Source organism: Rhipicephalus sanguineus, chromosome 2, assembly GCF_013339695.2.
Source record: "Rhipicephalus sanguineus isolate Rsan-2018 chromosome 2, BIME_Rsan_1.4, whole genome shotgun sequence".
Classification (NCBI taxonomy): domain Eukaryota; kingdom Metazoa; phylum Arthropoda; class Arachnida; order Ixodida; family Ixodidae; genus Rhipicephalus; species Rhipicephalus sanguineus.
In genome coordinates this window covers 51988513-52005549 of record NC_051177.1, presented here as the reverse complement: position 1 = coordinate 52005549, position 17037 = coordinate 51988513, and the positions used below count along the sequence as shown (strand labels likewise).

The 17037-nt window shown below is 45.5% G+C and overlaps 1 protein-coding gene across 1 annotated transcript in view; it reads right to left on the bottom strand.

The window, feature by feature from the left end:
• Positions 1-1069: 1069 nt before the first annotated feature.
• Positions 1070-17037, bottom strand: part of LOC119381582 (lithocholate 6-beta-hydroxylase) — a 28728-nt gene continuing 12760 nt past the window's right edge. The window contains exons 9-11 of the mRNA XM_049412832.1: positions 5120-5260; positions 1267-1429; positions 1070-1138 (exon numbers count right to left, since the gene is read on the bottom strand). Of these exons, the coding sequence (XP_049268789.1) occupies positions 1070-1138; positions 1267-1429; positions 5120-5260 (373 nt within the window). The remainder of the gene's footprint in view (positions 1139-1266; positions 1430-5119; positions 5261-17037) is intronic.

Here is a 17037-nt window from a genome sequence, read left to right as displayed (position 1 = left end):
CCGGTAGGCTAAAGTATTTAGCGTACTTACCATCTTGACACTCAAGCTGTATTTTCTGTATGAAGAAATTACTTAGTTAAACGAACTCCTTCACGGAAATCGTATTCTTTTTATGCATGCCGTGTTTAACAAGCTTTTAGCTCGTCTTGATAGCGTCGCCGCTTCGGTGTTGCGATGCTAATCTCGGGGCCGCGGGTTCGATTCCCAGCCAAGTCGCCGGGCGCATTTCAATGCAGCCGAAATGAAAAGAAAGCAAAGAAACACCAGTGTACTTGGATTTAGGTGCACGTTAGACAATCACAAGTGCTCAGTACTGTCTTACTCACACTTGTCTGGAGCAGCCAGGCGGCCGCATCAGCCGCCATTTTTTTTTTCCGAGAAATATGCGAGGCCGACGCCTTAATGATGCCAAACAGTAATGCGGTGCATGCTAGGTCGTTGTGATTAACTTTTGAAGCGTGGACCGTAGCTTGTGCTAACGCCCGGTAGCTGCTGCGGACGGCGCCAACGTCCACAGCCACGCGCTCGACCGCTCTAGACAAGTGTGCTTCAGACTGTACTCATACGGAGCACCCCGCTAAGCGTTCTTCATAATCACGTCGCTGTCTTGGCAGGTAAAACTCCAGAGTTTATAAAACCTTTGACTCGAGGCTGCACTGTAGACAAGCAAAATTGCGTGCTGCGCGACGTTTAATGCGCATAAATAAGTGCAAGAACATGTCTGAGACATATAAATGATTTAAATATACAACATGGCACAGATGTCTGCAGAAACGACATCGCGACTTCGCCATTGTCTCAATGTCTAGCGTGGCGTCGTTCGTTACATCTTCTTTCTTGTTTCGGTTCACTTGTTGATGGGAAACTGACCATCTCTGCTTCCTTCATACTCGATAAACTTTTATCCATGGTCCATTAGCAGGGTACGAGACGAAACTGTAAGCGCCACTTTCCATGGAACCCTGAAACAAATACGGGCGTTTAGCTTTTTTTTTTTAACGTGGTAAGCGATTTTTTAGAGAAAAAGAAACTTGCAGATTTTAATATGTTTTTCCCATTATTTCATAGTCTACATGTATTGCCGTAAGCAGTTCATCATTGACCTACGCTTCCTAAAAAGCAGGGCAGCGGTCTTTGCCTGATAAACATGTGTTTAAAAAAGGAAACATCAAGAACACTTAAAAACAACTGTTCCACGTGTTAGTTTAAGCGAGTATCTCTACTCAATAGACAGCCGCCCCATTTTATATCGACGAAACCACTCACCATCTGAGATTCTCCCAGTTCCAAGCGATACTTCTCCAACAGCCTGGCGAAAGTGTATTTCAGGTTCAGCAGTGCTAACCGCATTCCAGCGCAGTTTCGGGGTCCTATGCCGAACGGCGTATATGCGGTCTTGCGCAGCAGGGCTTCATTCTCTGGTGCGAACCTGCAATCGCCAAGCCGACCGTATTACACAGCGACAGCTCTGCATTAAATAAGCTGAACCATTCAAAAGTGACATCTGTCTGCACTTAAAGTGGTTCTCGGCGACTTAAATACAACTTCCATTAAACGAAACTATTCAAATTGCGGGTAGTAAGCGGTACGTTGGCCATAACAAAGTTTGGTTGCTGATTCTCTCCTCATGTGGATAGTATAAAAAGAGATGGAAAATAATGGAATGGCAGGAAAGTTAACCAGGTCTCAATATCCAGCTTGTTATAATGCGCTTGGGCATGAGGAAAGATAAGGCGAGGAAAGAAGAGAGTACAAAACCATCAGAGAATCCAAACACATGCATGGAACCAAATTCACGTATAATTGTGTGTTTGCTCGCTCAGGTTCTGTCCGTAGACAGCGCTCGATCTTCCTTAATCACAGTGGGGGGGGGGGGGCTACGTAGTCTTTGATTTTCTGGGCACGATATTGTCTTAGTTTTCGGAGCCTTTTGCTATGCTCAGGTATGCCAGCGCTGCACTGAGCGTGTCCGATACATGCGTCTTACACGGCTCAGACGTGGTATGCTCTTTATTCAAGATTACACTACAGTCGGTTACAACCTAAGAATAAAAGCAAGCTCCGCCCCCAGTACTGTGACGCGCCTGTCATTCATCGGTGCAAGAGAGTCGTGCTTAGTAGTTTCTGTTCTAACCATAACTACTTTTAAATGCGAAGCATTTCTTAGCGAACTTCTGCGAGTTTGAGCGTATCTATCTATCTATCTATCTAGCCGCCTACGACTCTGTGCCCTCCTGGCCGTTTCGTTAATCGGATGCATACCAAATTTGGTATGGAATAACATGACCGTATTACGAACATAAATGACAGGTCATAACATGAAAATCATGACATGCATGTCACGAACAGCATGATTTACATTCCACGGCCTTCGGGCTCTTGCGGCCATTCCGTTAATTTCATATATACCAAAACTGGTATGATGAGACATTTCAACATGACGAACATAACTGACACGTCGTAACATGAAAATCATGACACGCGTGTCATGCACGTCATGATTTACATGCCACGCTCATGACGCACTCGCGGCCGTTTCGCTAGGTTGATATACACCAAAAGTGGTGTTGCGCGATGTGACTACATGAAGAACATGAATAACAGGTGGTAACGTGAAAACCATGACATGTATGTCATGATTTACATGCCACGCTCATGGTGCATTCGCGGCCGTTTCGCTGGCTTGATATACACCAAAATCGGTATTGCGCGACGCAACTCTATGACGAACGTAAATTAGAGGTGGTAACATGAAAATCATGACACGCGTGTCATGCATGACATAATTTGCATGCCACGCTCATGACGCACTCGCGGCCATTTCGCTCGGTTGATATACACCAAAATTGGTATTGCGCGATGTGACTGTATGAAGAACATGAATAACAGGTGGTAACATGAAAATCATGACATGCATGTCATGTATGTCATGATTTACATGCCACGCTCATCGTGCATTCGCGGCCGTTTCGCTGGCTTGATAAACACCAAAATTGGTATTGCATGACGCGACTGTATGACGAACATAAATTAGAGGTGGTAACATGAAAATCATGACATACGTGTCATGTAGGACATGGTTTACATGGCACGCTCATGGTGCGCTCACGGCCGTTTCGCTAGATTGATATGCACCAAAATTGGTATTGCGCGATGTGACTGTATCAAGAACATGAATAACAGGTGGTAACATGAAAACCATGACATGCATGTCATGATTTACACGTCATGCTCACGGTGCATTCGCGGACGTTTCGCGGGCTTGATATGCACCAAATTTGGTATTGCACGACACGACTGTATGACGAACGTAAATTAGAGGCGGTAACATGACAATCATGACATGCGTGTCATGTACGACATGATTTACATGGCGCACTCATGGTGCGCTCGCGGCCGTTTCGCTAGATTGATATGCACCAAAACTGGTATTGCGCGATGTGACTGTATAAACAACATGAATAACAGGTGGTGGCATGACAACCATGACATGCATGTCATGATTTACATGCCACGCTTATGGTGCATTCGCGGACGTTTCACTAGCTTGATATACGCCAAAATTGGTATTGCGCGACGCTCCTGTATGACGAACGTAAATGAGAGGTTGTAACATGAAAATCGTGACAAGCAAGTCATGTGCGACATTATTTACATGCCACGCTCATGATGCGCTCGCTGCCGTATCGCTCGATTGATATACACCAAAATTGGTATTGTGCGATGTGACTGTATGACGAACATAAATGAGTTGCAGAAGAGTTGAGATCTGGGCCAGTTGGTTCATGATACTTGACGAAAGCCAGCAAAAGAACGGGACACGAGAAGCGGTATGTGTGTCTGCCTTTTCTCGTGTCCCGTTCTTTTGCTGGCTTTCGTCAAGTAACATAAATGACAGGTCCTAACATGCGAATTATGTTATGCCTGTCATGCACGGTATGATTTACATGACACTGTTATGGTGCGCTTCCGGCCGTTTAGATAACTGAATATATACCAAAATTGGTGTGGCATGACAGGAGTGTGTGATGAACATAAATGACCGGTGATGCAGTGTATATACTAGAATATACGTTTCATTGGCATGGTATATACCACATTGTGCATGCACGCGTGCATGGCAAACATGCGATATATGGTGAACTAGATGCCATGGCATGAATGATTTCATTTGGCTCAAAAATAAACAAAGCGATGTATGCAGCTCTTTGCTGGCTGCTTCGCATTACATCGATTCCCACAGTGCGTGGGATCTGCCGGATTTTTTTTGCTGCGAATGTAAATACTATGCCTATTGTGAATTAAAAAATTTGTCGTCCCTTGTTAAAATGTTACGTTTGGTTGAGCAGTCAAGTCGGAATATTTGCTGGGATTTGCCAGGAAGCTGATTTTTTTGACCGAGAACTTGCGACATTAACACGTTGAAAGTCCCCTACCTAAACAATGTACACAAGTATGAACCTAGTCAGCCGTTCAAGATGGCTGGCCCTTGGGCAAGTGGTTCAACTTTGGCTGAGTGGCTGAATCGAGTGACGTGCCGACAAACAGAAAGACAGACCAAAATTTCTCCGTTTAAGTATCCCAAGAAAGACTATCGTCTTTAAAAACACGACAGCTGCTTGACCTCCCTTAATTAAGCGATTGCAATTGCTCCTGTACGATGCTTTTAACCTTTGTTGAGTATAGTTACTCGGTAGCGTAGAGTGTATTGCTGCAGTCTGCATAAGACTGCGTCTTGCGTTTGTGCAAGTTGTACTGACGCAATTTATGAGTATTTAGTTTATAAGCGTCTCTAGAGCTTGCGTGTACCGGTTTAATAAACGTTCCTTTGTGGATCTGGCATTTATGCAAGTTCTCTCTGTGTGTGACAGCCACGGCAGTGGGCGGGGCTTACATTTATTCTTAGGTTTTAACGGACTACAGTGACGCCCAAGAGCGACCGCAGCACGCATATGCCTTGTTTGTCGGCAACAGGCATCACTATGTGTAGTGCATGTCAGAGTAAAAGGATGCTTCCCCTGGGCGAGTTGCTATTGAATATAGCTTCAAGTACATCTCCTAACCAAATATAAACAACAGGAATGGTCCCCAAAGCATCAAGTTCTGTTTGTCGTCCCACCTCTCCGGGTCGAACTCTTCTGGGTTGGGCCAATACTGCGGATTCCTTTGCAGATGGTACTGCGAGACCATAAACGCAGTTCCGGCCTTGAACTTGATTCCGTTGTACTCGAAGTCTTCTTTGGCTTGCCTCGTCACAAATCTGCGTCAGAGATGTCAGCATGATGTAACCAGTCGTGCTACGGAACACTAAGGCATAGTTGTTATATTTGAAGGCCTAATATCATCATCCACGTGTCCCTCAATCGCGTTCCTGTTCAACTACACTGATATAGAGAAAGAGGAGGACATTGTTCACTTCCCTTGACGGATTTGGCTCGCGAAAAAAAAGGCGAGCGATGCTTCTTTTGTTCACATTGATATCTACACTTATATTATGGTCAATGTGTTCATTGGAGCTAGCCACGCACAACGCAATCACTTTGTTATCAAATACGGTCATTCGATGCCGATGAGAAAACAGGCCACGTGTCATTTGACTACTTCATCCACTTATTTTTGAGAAATGCGGAATGCGCGCCTGAGAGATAAAAGTATGGACACGGAGTTTATCAGCGTCTACCTTTATGTTCTTATAGTTCTTTTGTCGTGCAAAGAGGGGTAGCCGAGTCAACTTAGGCGGCAATCTCTACCAGGTAGTGGTAGAGGTCGCCATACCGGACCCAACTTTGGGTTATCGTTGGTCTTTAGCATAGTATTTTCTATTATAGTGGCACCTTTTCCTGTCACGTAGTCTCTTCAAATGCGTTAACTCGCCTATTTTCCGCGTAGTAGGCATGTATTCTTATTTATTTCGTACTAAACTCCGTCTATAGGTTGTAACATGGGGTTAAATAAGGTGCTCACAGCATATTTGCGTCGGTAGACGTGTACCTTTGTGAAACCACGCTTGTGTTGTATTCCATTGTGTGTAGACGTTCAAAGTCACTCTTTGCTTGAGAATTATGTCCTACATAGTAAAAAGCACACTTCCCGTTCACGCTACAGTTACGTACAGCAATCCCGGCGAATACAACCGCAGCGTTTCGTTCACAACTTGACCAAGGTACTTCAATTTCCGCATGGTGGTATCGTAATCTAGCGTGCCCTAGAGGAAAATGAAAAGAAAATTAAAGGCGGCACTGCACAGAACTTCACGTTTTGCATTATAATGATCAAGACTGGTTTGACTCGACCTGCAGCAAACTGCCGCAACCAGTAACACAAAACCAGGTTGCTTTGACGTCTCTTTTCTGGCACGTGCAAATGAATCGAACAGACATTTGGGCCAGGGAAAGCATAGAGGGCGTTAATTGTTCTATTTAACTGTTGTGTACTAATCGTGGCGTCTATTGAAATTAATTGAAGTGAACGAAAAATCACCCTTTCCGTCTGTGGGATTTGAACCCAGGACCTTCGAATTCCTTGTGGGCTCAGGTTGTGGCTTCAGATCCCACCGACTTAAAGGGTGACTTCTGTTTACTTCAATTCATTTCAATTTACGTCAGAAGTGGTACACTACAGTTAAAGACAACAATTAATGTCGCCTATGCTTTCCCTGGCCTAATTGTCTGTTCGAATAATTTGATTGTGTCTAACATATAAATGTTGAAATACACGTGGCAGAAGAAGCGAAATCCCCCTTTCGTTTCTTCTACCATGTTTATTTCAACCTTTCACGTCCCGTTGGTGGTTGGATGATGGCTTCGGCATGCACAGACAATAGCGCTTGCACAGACAATATTTATTTATTTATTTGGTTTGAATACATAGAAAACACGAAGACACAGAGGAAATAGGGAGGGAACAGGCTGACAACTGCCACCTAAAGGGGCACAACGCCTGCCTGCTCATTTGGGAAAGGGGAAACATTGGGGAAAGGAAGATAGGGGGGAAAGAAAAAGGAACGAAAATAGGTAAGAAAAAAAACAAATAACACAGACGTAAACACGAATAAGTGGTCACAGGGAAAATTGTCTATACGCGCGAGGCCAAATCGGTGTTTTTTAAGAAAGTAAGTAGGGCTCGATGGGCCTGGTCACGCCGAGCAGCACAACCCCTCGGGAACAGGCAATCATCAAGGTTCGTACACTTGAGACCAATAAGTCCATATTCCTTGATGAGCAGTGCTCGCTGCATAACAAATGCGGGACACTCAAAAATTATGTGTTCTAGTGTCTCACAGGAGTCACACGACGTACATGATGGACTGTCTACACGACCTTGTCGGTATAAGCGCTCACGCACTAATACAGAGCCAACTCTTAGCTTATATAAGAGGGCTCTGTCACAACGAGGCAATCCACGACCACATGCACAGACAATTGATACGCATGGTAGCTCCTGTCCGTGTCCATTTCGTCCTTCGTCCAAAAGGTTGGCGCTTAACGGTGCTGAAGCATAGAGTACCAACTAGCTCGAGTCCGCACGTTATCGTAGTGGTAGCATAGTGGCCAAGGTGCTGCGCTGCAAACCTCGAAGACGCTCGTTCGAATCCCGGCCACGGCAGTCGCATTTCGATGTGGCCTAAATGCAAAAGCACCCACGCACGATTCAAGTGCTTATTAAAAGCCCAATGGTCACAAATATTCCGGCATCCTCTACTACAGCGCGACTCATAGTTAGATGACTGTTTTGTTGCGTAAAATCCCAGAACTTATCGCTGCCACGACGAGAAATACCGGCAGCGTTGTCACAGGCGTCACATCTTGATGGCGCACGAGATGAGGCAGATGAAATATTGCCTACATTTTCGCAGCTGCCAAATGGAAGGGTTAGATGACTTTTTGGCTTGACGTCTAACTGTCCGTTTCGCACAGACCAACGTTTATATGACGGTTCGATGTTCAGACAGCTGCTTCGCAGAAACACTGATGTGTTTGCGCACAACTCGCCCATGCCAGCAGCGGAAATGAAAACGCCGTCCTAGCTACAGCCGATCCAACAAGGCAGAGCATGACATTGCGATTGCTTTGGCATTTGTCGTGTTTACAGTCAAACGCACTACGCGCCTCTTGATCAGGGGTGATGCCAAAGGCACGAGCGTGTTTCGGTGCATGTTGCGTCGCAAAAAACAACGATGCTTTCCTCTGCAATATTAACCTCTCTAGATGCCTACTCTCGAGGGGGAAAAAATTGGAGGTGACCCCAATCCTTGGCTTGGGTATTTGGGGGTGGCACTCGCAACTCTGCGTTCGTGTGCCTTGCTGCATTCCGTGTGTTAACATTGTCCTTCGTGGCACAGCCGAAGCATATCTCAGAAGCCACGTAGAAAGCAGCGCGTGGTTGGGATCTGCTCCGCCAGGTGCCGCAGCGATCCAACAAAACCGTCTGCTCTTTCAGTGAACTCATTCATTTAATTTTCATTAATTTCCTGAAAGTTAGTTACATGTATCAAATATAACCTTTAACCTGAACCGGAACCGTCGATTTCGTACCAGTCTTTTTTGTACGAGACTTTTTTCTGAATATTCGTAAAAACGGAAGTAGGTGCTCGACCGGAAGTGCTTGGAAGATAAACGAGAGAGTCACTCGTTGCGAGTGCCACTAAAAATGTTTTCATATATTTCTCTTAGTTTGTTATTATACACCTCAGTAATTTTTCTTTTCTTTTCACGACTTCTTGCATATGTTTTATCCTCTTCCCTTATCGGTCATGTGTGCCAGTGGCTAGCGGATTGTGCTGCTTACCTCTTATGGTAGGTATGCTGAGGTAACCAATACTTGAAAACAATGTGTTTGTTTGTTTGTTTGTTTGTTTGTTTGTTTGTTTGTTTGTTTGTTTGTTTGTTTGTTTGTTTGTTTGTTTGTTTGTTTGTTTGTTTGTTTGTTTGTTTGTTTGTTTGTGCCAAAAATTCGGGCCATTCACCTGCTATGTATAAGGAAAATCAAAGAGAATGCACTACTTTTCACCCTTTGTTTTATTTTTATAAGCATCGGTGTGGATCTTTGCCTCCGCAGCATTGGAATTCCAATGCCAGTTGGGGAACGCGACGCAATCAGCAATAATTATACTGATCCCACATTTACCTGCGCGTCGAATACATACATGGTCAAAAAGCCTTTACCGAGATGCCAATCTGAGCCGCTGATACACATAAGTAAGGTCAATGAAATTCTGGAGTTTTGCGCGACAAAACCACGATATGATTGCGAGGAATGCCGCAGCGAGAAACTTCAGATAAATTTTGACCATTTGAGGTTCCTTATACGCACTTGTATCAAAGTACGCGGGTGTCCTTGCAATTCGGTCCTGCGAAATGTGGCCGCCGTGGCGGGGAATCGAACCCACGTTCTCAAGCGTAGCAGCGCGGCACAGCCACTAATCTGCCACGGCAGGTACTGATACATCACACACAGAGAATTTTTAAGCGACTTCTCGAACGATTCTTTAGCACTGGAGTTCGGTGTTCGTGCTCTAATACCACCCCGTGATACGGTCTGTAATGAAGGGAATGATAAATTATAGCTGCTATAATGTTCATAATGGAAAAATACCCACTAGTGTTGGGCGGTCGCACCCTTCTATACGTCAAGACACAAAGGTTCCTCAGAGTGACGATTGATAGTAATCTCGCATGATCTCCTCAAGTAAAGAAACTGAGTGAGAATAAATCCTCGGCGTCGCACGTATTCCGATTTTCAGCCGAATCACAATGAGGCAGCAACTGCCGATTAATGGTGATCCTCCATAAGGCGGGGATCCCTTGGGATACCCGCAACCAGTCTTCGTACTGGTCCCCTCTTTATTATTATTTTTTCGATGGAGGCGAAAATGTTTGAGGCCCGTGTACTTAGATTTAGGTGCACGTTAAAGAACCCCAGTTGGTCGAAATTTCCGGAGCCCTCCACTACGGCGTCTCTCATAATCATATCGTGGTTTTGGGACGTTAAACCCCAGATATTATTATTATATTATTTTTTTTTTGTTCTGGGAGCAATAAAGATACCACCACCACCACCTCCATAAGGCCTACGTCGACGGGACACTGCGGTATTATCCTGCATAATGTGTCCTAAACAAGCAAGAGAAAACTTGAGGCTGCACGCAACAACTGTCCTCGAGTATGCCGTGGCCTTCCAAAGGGGTCGTCTCGAGCAGGAACTGTAGCAGAAGCTAGGTGCCTGCCTCTTGAAGTGATAGTTTCGCAGGAAACGCTTTTTATTCACCTCGGACACGTTATTCACACCAAGACCTAGTTTTTAAGCAACATTTTTAAAGCCAGTGTTACATCTAGCTTCGGGCAGGCCGTCGGAAGCATATCTACACGTATTTCAATCCCTGCTCAAGCGTCATATTATGCCAAGAAATATATTACCCTGGACACTGTCACCACTCTAAATTGTGCCATATATCCCTGGAATTAGTGCAGAAAAGAAAATGCCCCGAGCTGCAACCCTTCAGATAGCGTTGGAGTATATGCACAAAGAATACGCCGCCGAAACGCACATCTTCACATATGATAATTATTGGGGTTTAACGTTCCGAAACCACGACATGATTATGAGGGATGCCGTAGTGGAGGGCTCCGGAAATTTCGACCACCTGGGGTTCTTTAACGTGCCGCTAAATCTAAGTACACGGGCCTCACGCGGCCGCCACGGCCGGGATTCGATCCCGCGACCTTCGGGTCAGCAGTCGAGTGCCATAACAACTAGACGCATGCTACCGACCTCGTTCACATTGTTATCGAACCAAAGTCGGTCGCACACGTTGCGGCTGTGCCCGAAGCTCCGGTCGACGAATTCGCGCTGGAACCGGGCTCGGCACCGTCGAAGCTCGGCCGTTGAAGTTGTCTATGGAGGCGTCGAGGCATCATCCGCAGCCGACGCGTTGGCTCGACGCTGACGCTTGGCTTCAACGTCGGCGTTGCGTACGACGGGGCTTGCTTGCCGACGCTGCCGTTGCGTTTCGCCATGTCGAGCCCGCGTTTCATCTATAGGAGTTTCCCGCCGACGTTGCCGCTTGCGCTGGGCTTCCCTAGCCCGGAGCTCGGGGTCCGCTTGCCGACGTTTACGTTGCGCTTCGGCGCGTCGAGCCTTCCGCGGCTCCGCGATCTCGGCAGGCGTTAAGGTATTACTGCAACTGGCGCTGACGTTGACGCTGTTGGTCATACATACGCTCAGTCACTGCGTTGGTATGACCAACACGAGCCTTTTATCTAAATGAGGAGAGGGAATGGAGAGGGGGAAAGGGGAGAGGGAAAGAGGAGAGAGGGAAAGGGAAAGAGGGAGAGGAGAAGAGGACAGGGGGAGCAGAAAGGGGAAGGGCAGAGTGGAGAGGTGTATGGAGAGGGCTTGCGCTTGCGCAGTAAGGGCGGTCACGCCGCACACCGTTTGAGCTCCGTCATAAGATGCTTCGCATCTAAAAGACCGCCTCTGGAATCTGCCGCTTCCCCAACATAACTTTCTGCATTGTACTGACGCAGAAGTGCGAGCGAAAGTTTCCCGGACACTGCCTCGACACGTAGAGACACTGTATCATCGTCTTCTGCTGAACGTGGCACACACGGACAGTTATTTGTACTACATAGGGTGTACATACCACTAATCCCTACTGTGATAACTGTGGCAGCATGGAGACAGTGCAGCATATATTACTTGAATGCCCCGCGTACCGCGACGAGAGAGAATTGTTTGAGCGACAAATAGACATGACTTGCCACTATCCATTAACGTTACGGAGCATAATATGTCTAATGCCTCGCCCTTCAAAACAGCGACGGACTTTAGAGTCACTATTTCATTACCTGTCCGAAACTGGCCTAGTCCAAAGCTTTATTGATTGACTATTTCACATATAAAACTCTAAACTTATGTGACATCCTATAGTTGGATACATCCTAAGAAGTCCGGAGAGGCCCCGCCCAGACGACCGAAGCGCGGCAGCCGATCGCCTCCGCGACTAAGGAAATATTCCCGCTCATGCATGTTCTCCGAAGGCGGGGTCACCGGCCGTCCGGCTGATGAGGTCAGTCTGGAGGGCGCGCTCATTGATGGAGGCTTGTGTGCATCCGCCTTTGAGGAGTAAATGCCGCAATCTTCTAAAGTTGTATCCGACTATAGTTGTAAATATTTTTTGTACCAGGTTCACTTGCGCATTTCATATTTCTTTATATTCTTTCCTTTAAATGCGAAGTATTTCTAGCGAACCTTTGTAACTTTGAGCGTTTCTATCTATCTATCTATCTATCTATCTATCTATCTATCTATCTATCTATCTATCTATCTATCTATCTATCTATCTATCTATCTATCTATCTATCTATCTATCTATCTATCTATATATCTATCTATCTATCTATCTATCTATCTAGCTAGCTAGCTAGCTAGCCGCATACGTCTAGGTGCTCTCATGGTCGCCTCCTTAACTTGGTGTCGACCAAAATTGGCATTGGAGAGTAAGGGGATTTGAGGAATATGGCTGTCGGCTCATGACATTAATAACGTGAAAATCTTGTCGCGTACGTCGTCAAACCCTTTCCTCCATACACGTGTGGCACACAGCCGTTTACCACGGGCCGCAGTGTATGGGTATGCGCCACATGTGATTGACAGTTTATATCTACCCAGGAACGGCGAGAACAGACATAGGTAAATGAAATGCGAGAGGGCTAAGAAAAAACCGACATCGGTAGCGTTGGCCCGATGAATAGAAAGAATGAAAATTGAGATCCCAGCAGGAGTAGAACCCAAGCATTCTGCGTGGCAATCAGGTATCCTAGCACAGAGCCACGCCAGGTCTATAAACTGGTTTTGAAAAACAGCCTATGCAGGCGTAATGTCGGTACAGCGTCAATTATGGTTGTGGTGCTGGTTATCTAATTTTACAAGATAGCAATAAACACTACATATGTACTCCTACGATACAGGCGCCATATCAGATTAACGTCTGTGGTTCCAATGTTGGCGCCGCCCTTATAGCAGTCTTTAAACATTAAATTTCTATTCCTATGATTCATCATGCTATATTGAAACATTTCTCAACTCTGGAGGAATACATTAACGAAAGATAGGTATGATATTCACATGACTGCACCATAAAGTGCACCTAGTTTCGATAATACAGACGTATGTACTCTAAGGTGAGGACTGACGTTACGTCGCACCATAAGTTACCCTTTAAACGTCAGTGTTCTCGACGTGCCTGGTAAGCCCACGATGTGCGCACAGCTACTACACTTACAAAAACACGTCGATCCACCTCGTAACGCTTGGCTCAAAGCCATAAAATACAGCATAAAAGTACTCGCTGACTGCTTCGCATGAAACCGATTCCGGATCTGCCGAATTTTTATTGTTATTTTTCCCTCTCTTCTGAAATCTTTGAATCCTATTCCCCTTCCCTTGACAGAGTAGCATGCCAGTGGTTACATACACGCTAGCAAAAAGCTGTTTTTCCAATAAAGAGTATATCTCTTTCTCTCTAGGAGTTCTGTACTCGGTTAATAAACGTGCACAACGTCATTGTTACTCTACGAATAAATGAAATATAAGTGCGACGTACCGATGTAGACAAGGCTTCCAAGACTTCTTCGCGAACCTTTTCTTGGATATCTGGATACTTCGCGAGGGTGAAAGCAATGTAGCTCATTGACGTAGAAGTGGTCTCGAACCTGCGTCAACAGTGTGGCACGCAAAGAGTGAGCGAGCTGCTTAATAAGCTCAGGAGCAGGCAAGCCGTAAAATCGGAAAAGACAGCAGATGATTTGATTATATTGCCGATGCCTGTTTTGATATGCGTCATCTTGACATGCACGATGCGCACTTTTTGCAAGTATGTATGCGTCGCCATACGAGCAGCAACGAAAAATTGTGAGAAAACGTGCGGCGCGCGCGCGCGCGCGCGCGTGTGTGTGTGTGTGTGTGTGTGTGTGTGTGTGTGTGTGTGTGTGTGTGTGTGTGTGTGTGTGTGTGTGTGTGTGTGTGTGTGTGTGTGTGTGTGTGTGTGTGTGTGTGTGTGTGTGTGTGTGTGTGTGTGTGTGTGTGTGTGTGTGTGTGTCCAATGTATTTTCATTTGCACTCGAAGCTTCTTAAAAAAATAATATATTGCGGCCCGTGGGCTTAGATTTAGGTGCACATTAAAGAACCCCAGGTGGTAGCAATTAATCCGGAGTCCCCCACTCCGGCGTCTGTCATAATAATCATATCGTGGTATCGGGACGTAAAACCCCAACAATTATTGTTATATATTAAAAAGTAATAGGATATACATGACTCTAAACTTGCCGTCAGTATTAATAATATCTCAGGTTTAACGTCCCAAAACCACGATATGATTATGAGAGACGCCGTTGTGGAGGGCTCCGGTAATTTCGACCAGCTGGGGTTCTTTTACGTGCACCTAAATTAAGTACACGGGCCTCAAGCATTTTCGCCCCCATCGAAAATGCAGCCGCCACGGCCGGGGTTCGATCCCGCGACCTTCGGGTCAGCAGTCGAGTGCCATAACCACTAGACCGCCGTGGGGGGCTTGCCATCAGTATTTTAGAAGTAGAAGTCTCCATGTGGTTAAACGACAAACCAGACAACGAATCTAAAGAAAATATAGAAAATGACTGTGCATTTTAATAATTAAATTTAATTAGTTCGACCCCTTGAGGTCATGCGGGAGCATGTGAGGGTTTATCTACCAGTTACCTGCTCCTAAATTCACATATTTTGTGATGGACCTGCTTTGCAGAGAATGTACCGTATCTGCTGCCATGCCCTTGGGCAGCGCTGGTTAAAATTCACGTATGTAATTGCCCAAGCAACTGAGCCTAATCAGTAAGCACTAGGGTGCCTTGATGCCCGCGCGCTCCTGAGGGTGAGGACAGGCGCGTCGTCTGCTACGACGGCCGCCATTGCGAATCCCGCCGCAGCTCGGCAGCATGCGAAACGCGCTACACAAAGCGCTTGCGTTGCGCGGATACGTCCGGAAATAAGTGCACGCTAGTGAGCTTTCTCTTTTTCTTTTCTTTTTTGAAGCTTGGGCAGCTTTTATTGCTGTTGTTGCCTAAATGTTTATCAAGGAAGCATGTAATTCATGTAAGCTGATGGCCTGTGCATATGTTAGGCGCTAGAGGTAGACGTAGACTGTTATGTTGAAAACGAATCCTCTTCCTTACGCCGGAAACGACAGTCTAAAGCCTTACTTAATTTTCTCATAAGCTCTGCATTCCCAATACACAAATAATCGTTTAAAGTATTTGTATACATGTCAGCAGCAGCAGTATATGTATCTGAACACAGACAATTTAGTGTTGCGAAGCTACCTAAGCGCGATTAAGGTGGCTCATTTTGCTAAGTTTGCAAACAATTTACTCGTTTATTATAAATGGCATCATACATATTGTACACAGAATAAAGGGCCGAGGGGCATTATGGCGCGAATATCCTGCTAAAATGAAAGCTTATTTATCATTATTATTGCTGACATTTCTTGCTCACAAACTGTAGCCGCTACTGTATCGGCACTCGAGTTGCACCTTGAGACCTTATCAAAACGATGAATACGTTGTTGAGTAGTATGCCGTAAAACTTTGCATGCGTGCAGTATCAGTGCGTTTTTCCTTCTTCTTTTTGTATCTGCAGTTTCTTTTTCTGTATCTGCAGGTTTTTTGCATGCCCAATTGCATTCACATATTATTGAGTGTTTCCAATACTGTTTTACACTTTGTGCAGCAGATGCACGGCATCGTTTATTTGTATCTTTTATTAATAAGAATATCTTGGGTTTTACTTGCCAGAACCATGATGATTACGAGGCACGCCGTAGTGGAGGGCTCCATGAATGTTGACCATCTGGTGTTCTTTAACCTGCACTGACATCGCACATGCAGTACACGGGCCTCTAGCATTTCGCCTCCACCTAAATGCGACCGCCGCGGCCGGGATCGAACCCGTGACTTTCGGGTCAGCAGCCGAGCTCCGTCACCACTATACCACCGCGGCTTTTTTTTTTTTCTTTATTGTACTATACCACCGCGGCGGACGTATTTTTTAAGGCGAAAGCCTTAGACGCCTCATCGAGCGCGAAATTTGACCGTCGGCGTCCCGCGTCTACGGCGTCAGCGTACCACGACGTTCGGGACAAGCGATGCAAAAAATCATCGTCACGTGATGACGTCACCATATGACGTCATCATGGCTTCACCAATTTTGGCGTGACGTCATATGATGCCGTTATCACATGACATCGTAGCTTGGTCAAAAGTGGGCAGATCACGGAGGCAGTGCAAAACCAGGTGAAGTGCCTCCGATCTTGGAGGCAAGGCAAAAACCGCGCTAGGTGCGCAAAAAACTAAAAAAGACGCATAAGGGAGCCTGTGAGTTTTTCTTTCATTAACTGGTTTTCCATGACGTACTCACTGTACAACTTGACTTTGTTTCTTGTATTTTTTACTGACATAGCGTGTCTACTATACACAATGCTTCCCCGTCTTCTTGTTTTCATGCGTCTTCTTTGTATAGACGCTTCGCGAGAACTGTTTGTATGCGCATTCCTGTATGAGCCTTCAGGGCTTACAATATTAATAAATAAATAAATTATGCTTACTCAAAGCAATAAAATACTGAATGTGTGTGTGTGTGTGTGTGTGTGTGTGTGTGTGTGCGGGCGCGCGCGTTAATATCCAGTGTACAGGTCATTTATTTGTGCGCATTAACGCTGCGCTGACAGAAGCAATTACACAAATAAAACAGAAATTACACAATAAAACATAACTGCCACTAGTCCCTTTACAGTGATCGTAAATGATTAAAAAAACAGGAACTGCGTAATTAAGACAGGACGGAAACGTAACCTTGAAACACAGAAACAGGGAAGGATAAAAAGCATTTACCTGCACACATACATACATGGGCATCAGACCAGCACAGAAGGCGTACTTGAAACAGGGAAAGGAATATAAAAAACAAGAACCCGCCGTGGTTTTAGTTATGGTGCTTGAGTGGTGA